Raw genomic sequence first — 14622 nt, forward strand, 5'->3', positions numbered from 1 at the left:
TATGTTTATCTTATCCTACCTTTTTAAAATTTTGTTTCCTTCCCTGTGTTTGTATCTTCCTTTCCTTTTCCTGTTTTCTTAAATTTCATTTCAAAGATATAGATAGGAGTTTTGATGAGAATGGCATTATTTCATAGAGGGTGTTTTCCAAGAACAATATTTTTACCTTTGTTAGTATGTTTGCATATTACAAAGGGAATAGAGAGTAGGAAAAATAAAAATTTTTAAACCAGTTTCATCATCTTTACCATTAAATTGATTTGTTGCATATAAGCAAAATAAACACATCTCTAAGAGGATATTTTCAAGGTTGTCTTTTTATTGTATGTAGATGGACTTGCAGTTTTAAAGGAATAATGAAACTAGCCCATAACATTTTATGGAAAGCCAGAGTTTTAAGTAAGATTCAATGGGATTCTTATTTCATTGTTTGCCTGCCTTATGTCAGCAATAAATTTAAATAAGCAGAGGGGGATTGTTTCTATTTTAAGAAGGGCAGATATAAAGAATGTGATATATACTGTTACTTAACCTGTCAATTTTTTTCTAGAAACAATGTAGTAATTATCAACAGCTGCATAGAGAACCATTGCCTACATTTATAATGTCCCCTCTTCAAGTTAGTATATCATCCTAGCCCTCTTTCCAACATGACTTGCTTTTATGGTTTTAAAATTTCAAAAAAATTATTTGAATAATTTTAAAACTTAATACTTAACATAGATCTCATTTGAAAACAAAAATACAGGATCTCTTTCTAGAGGCTGTAAATATTAAAGAATAAGTAATATATTTATATCTCTATTGATCTATTTACCCATCTATCTATGGTAGAATCCTGGTATTAAACTCAAAGTAAATTATTTGAATAATTTTAAAACTTAATACTTAACATAGATCTCATTTGAAAACAAAAATACAGGATCTCTTTCTAGAGGCTGTAAATATTAAAGAATAAGTAATATATTTATATCTCTATTGATCTATTTACCCATCTATCTATGGTAGAATCCTGGTATTAAACTCAAAGTATCTGCTTGTTGAATTAATTAAAGGTTTTTTTTTTACAGCTTTTTATCAAAAATATAAAATCTTAAAAAATTTTCTATAAATGCAAAGGTGTTCATGAATAATACTTTTAATAAAAATGAATGCTGCATTATTTTAAAACTGTACTTTACTATGAAAATACTTAGTTGTAATAGTCTAAAGAATGGTATAAATTTAAACACAAAGGTCAATTTAGATCTTTTCACTTATAGATGAACACTAACCTACATTTGAAAATTATGTATAATCTATGCATATTTTTAAAGTCATAGCATAATCATTATTATAAAATAAGTGAGTTTTCATAGTTATTTTTAAATGAATGGTTTCTGCAGTGTTTTAGAAGTGGGATATATAGGAAGACAAATGAGTGAAAACCTCCTCTTTCACAGTTTATCCATTGTATACATGTAATTATTAGCCAATTCTCAGAAATGGCTTTTTACAGGGAATCCAGTGCCAGGAATTACATGGCACAAAGATGGGCAGCTCCTCCAAGAAGATGAAGCCCATCACATTATGTCTGGTGGCCGTTTCCTTCAAATTAGTAATGCCCAAGTGTCACACACTGGAAGATATACATGTTTGGCTTCCAATCCAGCTGGTGACAAGAGCAGAAGTTTCAGTCTTAATGTATTTGGTAGGTGTGGGCTTTTCTTCATATCTTAAAGAATCCGATGTGACTGTAGGCTAAATTTTCTTTACTTTCTCTGCTCAAATAATGTTTCTATCATAGAATTTCATCATGTAAGGAGGTCCAGTGCTTGTGTACATTTACTATTTTTCCTGAATTAAGATATAAATTCATTCATCACATATGGAATGCCTACTATGTTCTAGGCACAGTGTTTTGTGCTAGGAACGCAACTCTGAACAAGATAGACTTTAATTAGCAGTGAAAGATAAATATATGTTGGTCAAAGAGAAGCAAGTAAACAGTGATTGGGTCTCAACCTGAGATACTGTATCCGTTTTTTGTGAGACTTTGTCGTTACTGGAAATTGGCCATATTATAGTCTTTGTGAACTATGAGTGATGAAATAACTGTGTGTGTTGGTGTATTCAGTTCTTGCTTATGTCTCAGGAAAGACTTTAAAATAGACGTTTAACTTGTGCTCACTTTTTGAAATTTGTACCACCTAAATTTATTGTATTTAATTCCTAATATCAAATAATTCTACTAAAATCAACTGACCTATATGTGAGTATGCAAAGTTATATAGTTTTTTGTTTGTTTTTATAGTTATCAGTTATACCATTTAAGGAGTACAAAGATACTACCACACATACAAACCTCACATATTGAACACAGCCCTCGAGGAGCTTATAGTCTAATTGAGTAGGGGAGATATGTGTGCAAGAAAAATTAAATCAAAATACCAGATACTATTTAAGTATCAATGAATAAATATTTATTTTATACATATATTTATAATATCTGTATTATATATATATATGTTCATTCATTCATCCATGGAAGACTGAGAGATCTACATCTGAATCATAGCTCTTTTCCACCAACCTGATAAAGTAGAGGCTATTTAAGTGCGTGTGTTTGCAACTTCCAATCTACCCAGCCATAAATTCAGTGCTGTTACCCTTTCTTTTCTCAGAGGATAAATTATCCTTCTTGTTCACAGTTACTCCTTGTACTTACACCCCTGACTCTCTATCTTTCCACCGTCTGCCTTATTTGCAGCTTCACCTTCTACTGTCTCCACCACCTCATATTTTAACCATGCCCAGATATCTATACTTGCTGTCCTATTGAAAACAGGCTCTGTCTGACACTACTCTGGCAAGCACTTCCCTTTTGCTAGGTCCAGCAAATATCTTGCAGTCCCAGTCTTAATGTTTTGTACATTTTGATCTCTTTTTCCTTCACAGTGTTCTTTCCCAGTTATCCTTGCACCCCTTCATTTGCTCCTTCTCTCTGCCCTTATAGACGCTTACTTGAGCCACCTCTTAAACACTGGGTTCCCTAGTATTCTGTCCTTACTTCATTGCTCTTGTTACTTTAGATATTCGCTTCAAGTAATACAATTCATTCCCAGATGTTTAATTACCTTCTATAGACAAGAGACTTTTAAAAATATATACTCATAATCCAGATCTTTCTTGCAAGGTTCAAATTCTTATATAGAATTGCTTGTTGGGCATTGCTACCTGAAATTCTCATAAGCACTTAAAATACAAGATATTCAGAACTGAACAAACTGTTTTCCTTTCCTAAATAAGCAAATCTTTCTACAATTTACATTAATGTTGCTTCTCTGAAGTTTAGGTTCCCAAGCAAGCAAACTGGAGGCTGTATTTGACTTCAGTTTCCTTTAGTCCCCAGATTCCATAATCAAGTCCTGTCAGTGAATGTCCTAAGTCTTTCTTTACTTGCTCCTTCTACTTTTTACCTTCCTTTAATGCCCTAGTTCAGTTCTTCGTTATCTTTTACGGAACAAATGTACCTGTTTCAGTTATCCTTGCTTCCAGTATTGACCCACTTGAATTCATCCTCTCAATATACCCTGCTTGCCCCTCATGGCTTGCAATTTAATACTACTGTGCTCCCAATATGTTTCCTCTTACTAGTCTCTTTGCTTTCATCTGCTAACTACCACTGATCCTTTAAGGCTCACTTCAAATCCTCCTCCTTTAAGAGGCCTTCTCTAATGAGACGCTTCATACCACACACCTCAAATTGGACTGAACGCTCATTTCCAAAACACCTCCATTTACCTTGCACTAACATTCCCATTATTGCCCGTACTACATTATGATTCTTTTTCATGTGTTATGATTCCTTTTTTGTGTGTCATCTCCTATATTACCCTATGAGTTTTTTGAAGGATCACTCTCTTTTGTTTATAATAATAATAATAATAATAATAATAATTTGTTTCTGTAACTGCTAGGGAATGAGATTATACAAATACATATAATGGAAATTTAGAAATGCACAAATGTACAGATTTCTAAATATATTTCTTCAATCAAATTTTCATATTTTTCAGTATCTCCTACAATTGCTGGTGTAGATAGTGATGGCAGCCCTGAAGATGTCACTGTCATCCTTAACAGTCCCACGTCTTTGGTCTGTGAAGCTTATTCATATCCTCCAGCTACCATCACCTGGTTTAAGGATGGAACTCCTTTAGAATCTAACCGAAATATTCGTATTCTTCCAGGTAATTAATTTGCTTCAGATGCCCAAGATGCATGTGCGTCATCTACTATTCTAGAAAAGCAGAATCATTGGTTACTTTTTATAAAAGCATCTATGTTGTTGGTTGTGTTATGTTCTGTGCAGCCCAGTTCCTAATAGGCCACTGGCCAGTACCAGTCCATGGTTCAGGGATTGGGACCACTTCTGTAAAGTACTGAAAATTACTTTTTAAAAGATCAGAAAAATACCTAAATTAAGAGGCAAATAAATAAATGCCACAATGTAATTAACTGCTAAAATATATTCTAATGTGAATGCCAAAAATGGTAGAAATTCACTTCTGATTGAATTGATCTTTGAAGGAGAGCTAATATTTAAAGTGAGAGAATATGTTCCTCTTTACTGCATGGAAATAGATATGCAAATAGAAATAAAAAGGATTATCACTGGCTTTAAGAGACTGACAGTCTTATGCAGAGGAGAGATAATACATGCAAAGAACTGATTAAGAATATGAATCTGTGATAAACCATGGATACTGAATAGCCAGGGGGTATGATAACTAGGCAGTGAGTTTTATAAGAATTCAAATTTAAAAATGGCCACTGTGGGCTGAAGTGGTCAGAAAAAGCTTTGTTGCTGAGTCAGAATTTGGACCAGACTTTAAAGAAAATTCTAGAATTTACTTGATTGGAAATGAGTTAGGAGAGGTTTCAGATCCATCAGAGTAACCAGTGTGGGAAAAGTACAAAGCGAGAATGTCCTAGCCCTGTGCAATAGAATTATCACTCCCCACCCAAAACTTGAGTAGAAATAGTGTGTGTATGTGTGTTGGCAGAGGGACAGGAAATAAGGTCAGCAAGAAAAGCTGGAGTCATGTTTTGAATGCCTGAGTTAAAAAGTTTTTACTTTATATGTTGGTCAGTTGAGAACCGTTGAAGATGTTCAAGGAGGATGGTACCAAAATAAAAGCTTTGCTTCAGCACCATTAATTTCTCCTGTAGGCTAGGTAGGTGAGAGGAAAAGATGATTAAGGCAGAAATCTATTTATGAAGAGGTTGAAATAAGGACCTTAGCTGGAGTGGTACACAAAGGCATGGGAGGTCCGAATGAGCTTGAGAGTCATCACCCCAGAGCACCACTGGGTACTCAGCAGCTGTACTCAGATACCATGCAACGACCATCAGTAGTGTAGTTTATCTTACATGTCTATCACAGAATTGGCATATGTAAGAAGAAATATGTTAACAAGAAGATGTATACCCCCTGATAGCTTGTGTGTACTCCTCTGTCACTGTGATTTTAGAGACTCTTTGATGTCCCATGATTTTTCAGGAGGCAGAACTCTACAGATCCTCAATGCACAGGAGGACAGTGCTGGAAGATATTCTTGTGTAGCCACGAATGAGGCTGGGGAAATGATAAAGCACTATGAAGTGAAGGTGTACAGTAAGTTTTGAAAGAATACTGTGTTTCATAGCTTCCCCAGTTTTTCTACCTTTTTCAATCCTGTTTTTCATTATGGGTTCATAATTATTTATACTCGTCATTAAAGACTTGTTTGTGCAGCTTATTTTATTAAGGACGGAAGTTGAATTAAGCACTGTGTCTATGGTCTCAGTTGCTGAAAGATGTGAAGAGCCCACTAAATCTGCTCGTTACTCTTGTTGGACTCTTTGTCAGTGGCATTTCCTTAAGTTTCTCTGTTTTTCTTTCTGAATTACCCTCTGGGTTGAGGTATAGTACTTTCACATACAAAACTGTTGTTAGATGCATATGTTCTAATCAATAGCCCAAGATGAGATCATTAGTGACTTTGAGCTATTCCTGTGTACATGGACCTATAAATAAAAGGCAAAGCTAACACTGCCATTAATAGGACTCATATTTCAGGATTTTGCTTTTGTGTTTGTAAAGGAAAAGTATCTTTCTGATTATCTTTGTTCTTTGACTTGGTACCCTTAATGACCAATAAAATACATTTTATGGGTCATGTTCAGACTAGGTCTGTGGACCTGGAACCAATGAAACTAACTGTTCTGTAAAGGACATTATCTTTATTGGCAGTATGATAATGATGAAAGGAGAAAGAGATTTCCCGTTCCATCTTGTATTTGAACACTGTTTCATAAGATGTTAATGTAGATACTTAACGAAAGGTCAGCATAGAATGCCTCTGTTATTTCCTTGTTTTCTTGATAAGTAATCCTCAGTGTGATTTCTGTGGTATTCCATGTATTGAAAAGAACCAATGTCTAACTCTTTATTTTATGCAGTTCCACCCATAATCAATAAAGGGGACCTTCTGGGGCCAGGTCTTTCCCCTAAAGAAGTGAAGATCAAAGTAAACAACACCCTGACCTTGGAATGTGAACCTTATGCAATTCCTTCTGCTTCCCTCAGCTGGTACAAGGATGGACAGGCCAGTCACAACTTTTTTCATTTGCTGATGATTTCTTAAAGACTAAAATGGTCAATTAAAAAGAAATAATGAAATAGACACAGGTGACTCAGAGAATCAATGTGATCTTAAAACTAGGAAATTCCATGCGCCTGCAATGTAAAACTTAAAAAAAACCAACCAACCTGAACGATGTTCAACAGTTTTAGCATTATTCCTTCACTGGCAAGTTTGCATAATTATTTTTATATAGATTAGCAGTTGTTAATGAAAATCTGGCTACCCTCCTACTGGAGAAGTTAGGGAAACAGGTTTTTTGTTTTGTTTTGTTTTGTTGCTGTTGTTATTCTGTGGTTTTACAGAATGAGTAACGTGGTAAAGAAGCAACACATAAATGGTGCCATCCCGGGTAACAATGACAGGTATAACATGGGTACTAAATTTACTAAAGTTACTCAGATATTCTTTAAGAATCTTTAACTCTTTTATAAAAGATAATATTTTTTAATGTTCCAAGATAAAAAAAAAATGCTAAAAAAGATGATGAAGAGCCCAGTACAGTTAACTGGGAACAGAGAAACTTTAGATAAAAGACAGATCCTTCAATTCTGTAATCTGACTTTCAGATCACACATCCATATTTCTCATTCGACTTATGTTATTTTATGCATGTTTTAAAGACATGTGCTATTGATCTTAGACCAAAATAGATTTTTAAGCTGCTGTTAACACTGTACTTAATACAGATGTGAACCAGCTAAGCTGCTGTTCGTCCTGCTTTACACATAATCAACCAAATGGTCAGTTAAATTCCAATTGTATAAGTTCAGATCATAGTCATGATTTAAGATGCAGGAAAGATATAGCTTTATTTTTTCAGGTCCCAGATGACTTTTGCAATACTGGCAGCTAGGAAAAAAGTCAACCTTTATAAAATAAGCAAATTTCATCTGGAAGCTATTGCAAAAGAGAAAATATAGAATGCCCACCATGCTCTGTTTATAGTTTCTTTTCTGACTGCAAGCACACTTCATAGTACAATATCAATTCTATATGAATTTACTTGGAAACAAATAATCCATTTCTCCTTTGAAATACTTTATTTTTAATTTTTTTCTAAAGTTTTTTTATTTTTTATAGTTACCACATATGCTCACATGTACACAAACACATGCACATATTAAAACTTGGATAAAGACTAAAAGTGCACTAAGAAATAAGGCATTTGATCTTGTTTTTGAAAATTTCATTATAAATAGTTAAATTACAGCTTCAAGTCCAGGCTCTGAAATTGACCCATGATGCTTCCCACTGCTAGATTTTTCAGGGTTTGCAATTAGTCTCCTAGAATGTGAACAAAAAGTGCTATTTAAAATTTTATTTTCCATATTTTTTCTTGTGTTATTTCAGTCTTCAGATAAGCAACACTACTGAAATGAAGTAGTGTTTTCAAGAAGAAACACAAAAAATATTGACATACATTAAAAACTGGACAAACTATTGGCCACAATAAGTTTTGATAGAATCTTCACTTATTTATTAATAATCTTGACTTATTTATTAATACTCTCAAGTTTTTCTTTTAGCATAGAAAATCTAAATTATGCTACTTTTATATAAGTAATATAATGTTAATAGATTAATTGCATTCTGAATTATTTGTTGAGCATCTACTATTTGTCAGATACTGTTTTAGATGCAGGGGATACAGCTATAAAAGAAACAGACACAATACTCCGCTTATGTGAAGTTTAGGAAGGCAAAAACTAAACAAATTAACAAGACATATAATGTGTCAGGAGGGGCAGGTATCATGAAGAAAACTCAGTATGAGAGAAGGAAACCAAGTGTGGAGAGTGTGATCTCTTACTTAAATAGAGAAGACCTCACTGATTAGGTGACATTTAAGCAGAAACCCAAAGAAAGTGAAGGAAGCAGACATAAAATAATAGAGGAGAAAATATTACAAAGTAGAGAGCGCAGCAAGGGCAAAGGCCCTGAGGCATTTGGGCTGAGGCACAGTGATTGGAACAGAAGATGTGAGCAGAAGACTAATGGAGAGCCAGATCATACCACCCTGTGTGCCAGTTGGCCTTTATTCTGATGGAAAGCCAGCTGGGAAATTTTGAACACAAGAATGATATGACAGTGACTTAAGGTTTTAAACAGATTGGATTTCTTTCCGTACTTGGAAAATAAAGGAAAGGTCCAATTATGAAGTTATTGCAATGGTTATTGAAATTGCATCTCCACCAAAAGAGAGATGGTGGTTACTTGGACCAAGGTGGTAGCAAGATGTGTGGGGTGTGTAGGAAGGAGATCAAAGATGAGTCCAAGATAAGCGAGAGTATGTAGAAAGTGAAGAGGCTTAAGGATTAAGCCCCAGGGTGCTCCTATATTTAAAGGTTGGGGAGCAGGGAGTGTAGTGTCCCAAGAGGTAAGTGAAAATGGTATTTCAAAATGAGGACATGTTAAACTGTGTTAAATGATACTCATCAGGTAAAATAAGTAGTTAGAATTTGCCAACAAATTTAGCAACATGAATGTCATTGGTGACCTTGACAAAGAATTTTTGATTAAGAAGAAATAGTGAAAGTCTGATAGGAACATATCAAGAAATGATGGAAGGAAAAAACCGAAGGAAAGTAATTAGAGAACACAAGCATAGAAAACATTTTAAAATCATTTGGCTACAAAGGGCAGTGGAAAATGTAGAGATGGGCTGCAGCAAGAGAAGTTTCTGGTTTTGCTTTTTCAGGTTGAAATCATCCAGTGAAAGAAATAAGTTAATGATGATACTGGGGAGAGAAGACACAGTTGCTGGAGGGACGTCCTTGAGTAGACCAGCAGAGTCTCAGAATGGGCAGAAACTGATTTTAACCAGTTAGGGTTTTGCCAGGGGAGTAAAATAAAGGGAGAGGAAGCAAGGGAGTTCAGGGTTTATACAGGGAATGATTATCACGACAGACCTTCTCTGGGTAAGAAGGGAATAGAGGTCAGGAGGAGACTGAAAGGCAGTCAAAGGATTGCCAGGTCAGTGGATTGTGGGGCCCCAATGGCATAAAAAAAACTTAGAGAAAATTGTAATAATATAAAATTAGGAAGTGGTAGTCAGCAAATGACAGCTTGAAACTGAGATTATGAAGGAGTTCAGTTAATGGTAATTATAAGGTCTAGGTATGACTCTCCTATTTAGTGGCTGAGAAAGGGTAGGAGACAAGAAAATTAAAGGAAGGAGATCAAGGAGCTAAGAGAACACAGTATTGGATGATTATGTATGTGGGTGTCGAAATCACCAAGTTATAAGAAGAGTATCCTTAGAAGGAATGACAGTGAGCCTGGAGCTAAAATTTTCAATGAATGAAGGGGAATTTAGTATAACTGAAAATGTTGAGAAGATGGGAAATATTCTATTAAGTGTAGGTAATGTCATCAATAAAACATCATAATACAAATATATGTAAGTTAGGTATCCTACTTTAAAGTAATAATTTCAATAAAATGTCATAATGTAAATATTTTAGCTTAAAATTTTTTATTTATAAAGTAATACTTCTGAATGAATAAAAGTAATTTAGATCAAATCAGATTTTACTAATGTAGTCAATCTTTAATAAAGAAATTCTAACATTTTCCTTAAAGTTATAAAAGACATGCTTTTTAAATATTACATGAGATCAGCTGAAAAAAAATTTTTCCAACATGAATAAATATGGTAACTAAGAACACATTTTTATCATAATAACTGGGTAAATGCATCATGCACAAATACTCGGTACAAATGTAGACTATAACAGCTGAAATTTTCAATAAATAAAAATGTAGTCAAAAATAATGGGTTTAATCAAAGTAAATCAATTAATTTGATTAAACTATTGTCCTGAATGTTTTGCATACAATTTTATTTTCATTTATTTAAAAAAAATCACAAAAGCTATCAACTGCATGGCCTCTTAGAGGATTCACTATAGCCGTTAATGTTAACGTTGTTATAATTGAATCACAGCCCCTTAAATCCGATGATCATGTTAATATTGCTGCGAATGGACACACACTTCAAATAAAGGAGGCTCAAATATCAGACACCGGACGATATACTTGTGTAGCATCTAACATTGCAGGTGAAGATGAGTTGGATTTTGATGTGAATATACAAGGTAATACTAGTATCCTTGTTGTATATAATGTAATTTACATGATTTTTCAAAGTAACAGAAAAAAGATTTGGCTCATTTAACAGTGTTTTTTTTCCTATTGACAATAATATAAATCCATGATTGAAAATTTCGACTTGAGAATTGAAGAAGGAAATAATCCCATCATTCAGGATTGCCTCTGTTATTTTTACATGTTTCCTTCTGACATTTTAAAATGTATACTTCATTTACAAAGTTGGGGTCACACAGTATAGATTTCTGTTACATTAGCATTTCCTTAACTCTATGTAATGAAGTTTTTAAAGTAGTATTTAGGTGGAAAACAGAAAAGTAGTCCCGTACAGAATTCAGAGTAATGAAAACTACCTGTCCACTACTGGGCATACTACCTGGGTGATGAAATAATGTGTACACCAAACCCCCACAACATGCAATTTACCCATGTAACAAACCAGCGTATGTACCTCATGAACATAAAATTAAAGTTGCAATAAATAAGTAAATAAATGTAAAAATAAAAACAAGCAAACAACAAAACAAAAAAGACTTGGAACTGAATGATGATTATAGCTCCTAAAAGCTTTGTGACTTGGTAGTTACCTAAGTTCTAAGACAGTTTCCTCATTTTTAACATGACTGTCTTGTAGAATTGCAGTGAATACTAAATGAGATAAAAGTATATAAAGCTCCTAGCAAAACGATTGAGAAATGATATCTGCTATAATTGTTGTTTATTGTTACTACTGATGTTGCTATTTGACCAGACTCCTACTATTGAATGTCTGAGTTGTTTCTAAGCTTTCACCACTCATAAATAATGTGACACTGAACATCTTTAGGCATAAACTTTTTGTACATCTTTGACTTTTCATAATTTGCTAAGAGTGGAAATTCTAAGTTAAATGTTATGTGCTTTTCTCTGTGATAAACTTTATGTTTTGCACTCTTTTAATGCTTTTGATATGCAGGCAAATTTCCTTCCAAAAAGTTCATACTTGTCCCCAGAAAAGTATGAAAATCTCCTATTATTTTTGTTAATGGAATTTTTAATCCTGATTGCATAATTTCTTTAGCCTTCTTAGTAAGCCAAATCACTGTGAAATGCTCTCAATTAAGCCAGTATTTTTTAATGGCGTCTCAAAATTAGTCTTTCCTGCTGTGTATTATTTAGCAATGCTCCTTCCTGAGAGTGAGCCCCTTTGTTGTCTAAGTGCCAGAGCTCTTTAACAGGGAGAGCAAAGCATGAGCGCAGGATTCTGAGCCTCATATTTCTTCTTCTTCCTCATGAGAACCAGCTCTGACTTCTGTCTACTACTTTTTTGGCTAAGGGCTAGAGTTGGTAGTTGTGTAAGTACTTGAAATTATTTTCACATTGTCTAATTTATTGCATTTACAAATCTTGTGAAAACACAGCCAAGATCTTTGTTTAAAGGATTGACACAAGCATTCATATGTGACCAGAACGTAATGCCTTTCCTCCATAGTTCCTCCAAGTTTTCAGAAACTCTGGGAAATAGGAAACATGCTAGATACCGGCAGGAGTGGTGAAGCCAAAGATGTGATCATCAACAATCCCATTTCTCTTTACTGTGAGACAAATGCTGCTCCCCCTCCTACGCTGACATGGTACAAAGATGGCCACCCTCTGACCTCCAGTGACAAAGTATTGATTTTGCCAGGTAAAGATTGCTACCAACAGGGTGAAAAGCTGACTACCTGCCAAATGTGTTTCCTCTTATTTATTAGACAAATTGAATTGGTTGGGTCTGTGGCCAAGTAATTTAACTGGCAGGTAGGCTACCGAATGCTGCTGGCATCCACGTAGCTTCAATCTAGAAGTGTCTCGGCTGAGAATTAGACAATAGGAGAAAATAGCTTAGTATATTTTCAGATCTTCTACAGCTTCACTCTATCAACATAACAAAGTTCTTTGGCTTCCTTGTGCCTCCATTTCTCTATTAATGCAGTAAGATCATCAGTTTGGTTTATATATATTATTAACATAAATGCTAATATATATTTACAGATCATTACTACATTTATTAAATGCACTTATAAATAAATAGGAAAGATTATTAGTTTCAAATATTTAAGTCATTACCTGGTTTATTGATAGAAAAGATATTTAAATTGTTATGGAATATTATTTTCAAGGCTTCTATTTAATTTTAACAATCATTCAAATATACAGGGCTTGTCAAAATTCATCAAATTGTACACTGAAGATCATTGCATTAAGTAACTGAATGTAAATTTGACCCCAATTAAAGACTATCTACAAAAATGAAAAGAGACTAAGTAAACATGGCAACTCTAATATGTGATCCTAAATTAGGTCTGGGTTTGGGGAAAATGGCTATAAAAAAACATTATTGCAACAACATTATAATGAAAACATTTCATTATAATAATGAAATTTGAACATGGACTGTGGATTCAGTAGTAGTTTTGTTTTGATTTTAAATTTTCTGTTTTTAATCATTGTAATGTGGTTATATAAAGGATTATCCTTGTTGTTATGAAATATGGATTTATGAGTATTTTAGGGGTGAAAGGACACCATGTCTCCATCTTACTCTTGAATGGTGCAGAAAAAGATTATATACATATGACAGAGAGAGAGAAAGCAGCGGGAGTGAAGTACAAATCATTAGTGAACATGGGTAAAAGTCTTTATAGACTTATTGCAACTTTTCTCTAAATTTGAAATTATATCTACATGACAAGTTTAAAAATACACAGCTATCCTCATAAGAACATATGTATAATAGTACACTTTATACTTTTACATCCTTGGATATTGCTTTCTCAAACAAGTACTTACAGCAAATGGTGTAAACATCTATTAACAGTGCTCAAAACTGTAAAAGCAAGAAGTCACTACAGAATAACATTCCTTAGGAAACATGATGAAGCACATAGAGTAGCAGTCCCCCTTCTAGGAAAATCTACACGAGCTATTCATTTCTCAGGAGATCCGATTCATATGTTGGCTCACTTTTTAATAATGCACTGTTTGTTATAAAAGTGGTATCTGGAATTAAAACTGAACCGTTGGATGAAATAGGAACCTTGCAGGAAAATGTAAGGCAGTCATTAGACCTGAAAATGTGTATCTCTGTTTATGGCTGTGTTCACTTTAAGATTAGAGGAGTAAACATAGTGGGATATTATTTGTAGGAGGGCGAGTGTTGCAGATTCCTCGGGCTAAAGTGGAAGATGCTGGGAGATACACGTGTGTGGCTGTGAATGAGGCTGGAGAAGATTCCCTGCACTATGACGTTCGTGTACTCTGTGAGTTTGTTTTCTTTTGTTTATTGTTTATTCTTTTACTGAAAAGTATTTTTGAGGAACTAATGTTTGCAAGATGTTACACTAAGCACTTTTGAGACTATAAAGATAATCAGAAACGGATAGTTCCCCCAAGGAGGTAATTATCATCTACAAATTGACAGCACATAAGTCAGGACTCTTGAAGTATTAAGAAACAAACTGACTTAAACAAAAAGAGAATTCATTGACTTATGAATCCAAAAATTCTCAAAATAGAGCTGGCTACATTCATGTCTGACTTCTGTGGTGCAAAAGAGGTCAACTGGACTTTACCTCTCTCGACTCTGCTTTTCTTTATTAATGGCTCAGGTAGGGGAATCCCCTTGGATAGCAAGGTGGCCTCTAGCAGTTCTAGGCTTGTATCCTCCTAGTTCCACATTCAAATGAAAGTTTTTTTCTCCTAGTATTTACAACTGAAGTCCTAGAATTGAATTTCCATGGTTTTAATTGGCCAAGTGTGAATCACGTAACCATCTGGAACCAATCACAGAGAGCAAGGGGTTACAATGTTCTAATTGATA

At 34.2% G+C, this 14622-nt stretch overlaps 1 protein-coding gene across 3 annotated transcripts in view; it reads left to right on the plus strand.

Annotated features, from left to right (window-relative positions):
• HMCN1 (hemicentin 1) overlaps positions 1 to 14622 on the plus strand; it is a 443485-nt gene that overhangs the window by 323625 nt on the left and 105238 nt on the right. For all 3 annotated transcript variants that reach the window (XM_012444401.2, XM_064370607.1, XM_064370606.1), the window contains exons 49-55: positions 1499 to 1690; positions 4059 to 4232; positions 5546 to 5659; positions 6487 to 6632; positions 10618 to 10768; positions 12253 to 12447; positions 13949 to 14062. In XM_012444401.2, coding sequence (XP_012299824.2) covers positions 1499 to 1690; positions 4059 to 4232; positions 5546 to 5659; positions 6487 to 6632; positions 10618 to 10768; positions 12253 to 12447; positions 13949 to 14062 — 1086 coding nt within the window. The remainder of the gene's footprint in view (positions 1 to 1498; positions 1691 to 4058; positions 4233 to 5545; positions 5660 to 6486; positions 6633 to 10617; positions 10769 to 12252; positions 12448 to 13948; positions 14063 to 14622) is intronic.

The sequence above is a fragment of the Aotus nancymaae genome, unplaced genomic scaffold (assembly GCF_030222135.1).
Source record: "Aotus nancymaae isolate 86718 unplaced genomic scaffold, 86718_ANA_hifiasm-v0.15.2.pri h1tg000108l, whole genome shotgun sequence".
Lineage (NCBI taxonomy): Eukaryota > Metazoa > Chordata > Mammalia > Primates > Aotidae > Aotus > Aotus nancymaae.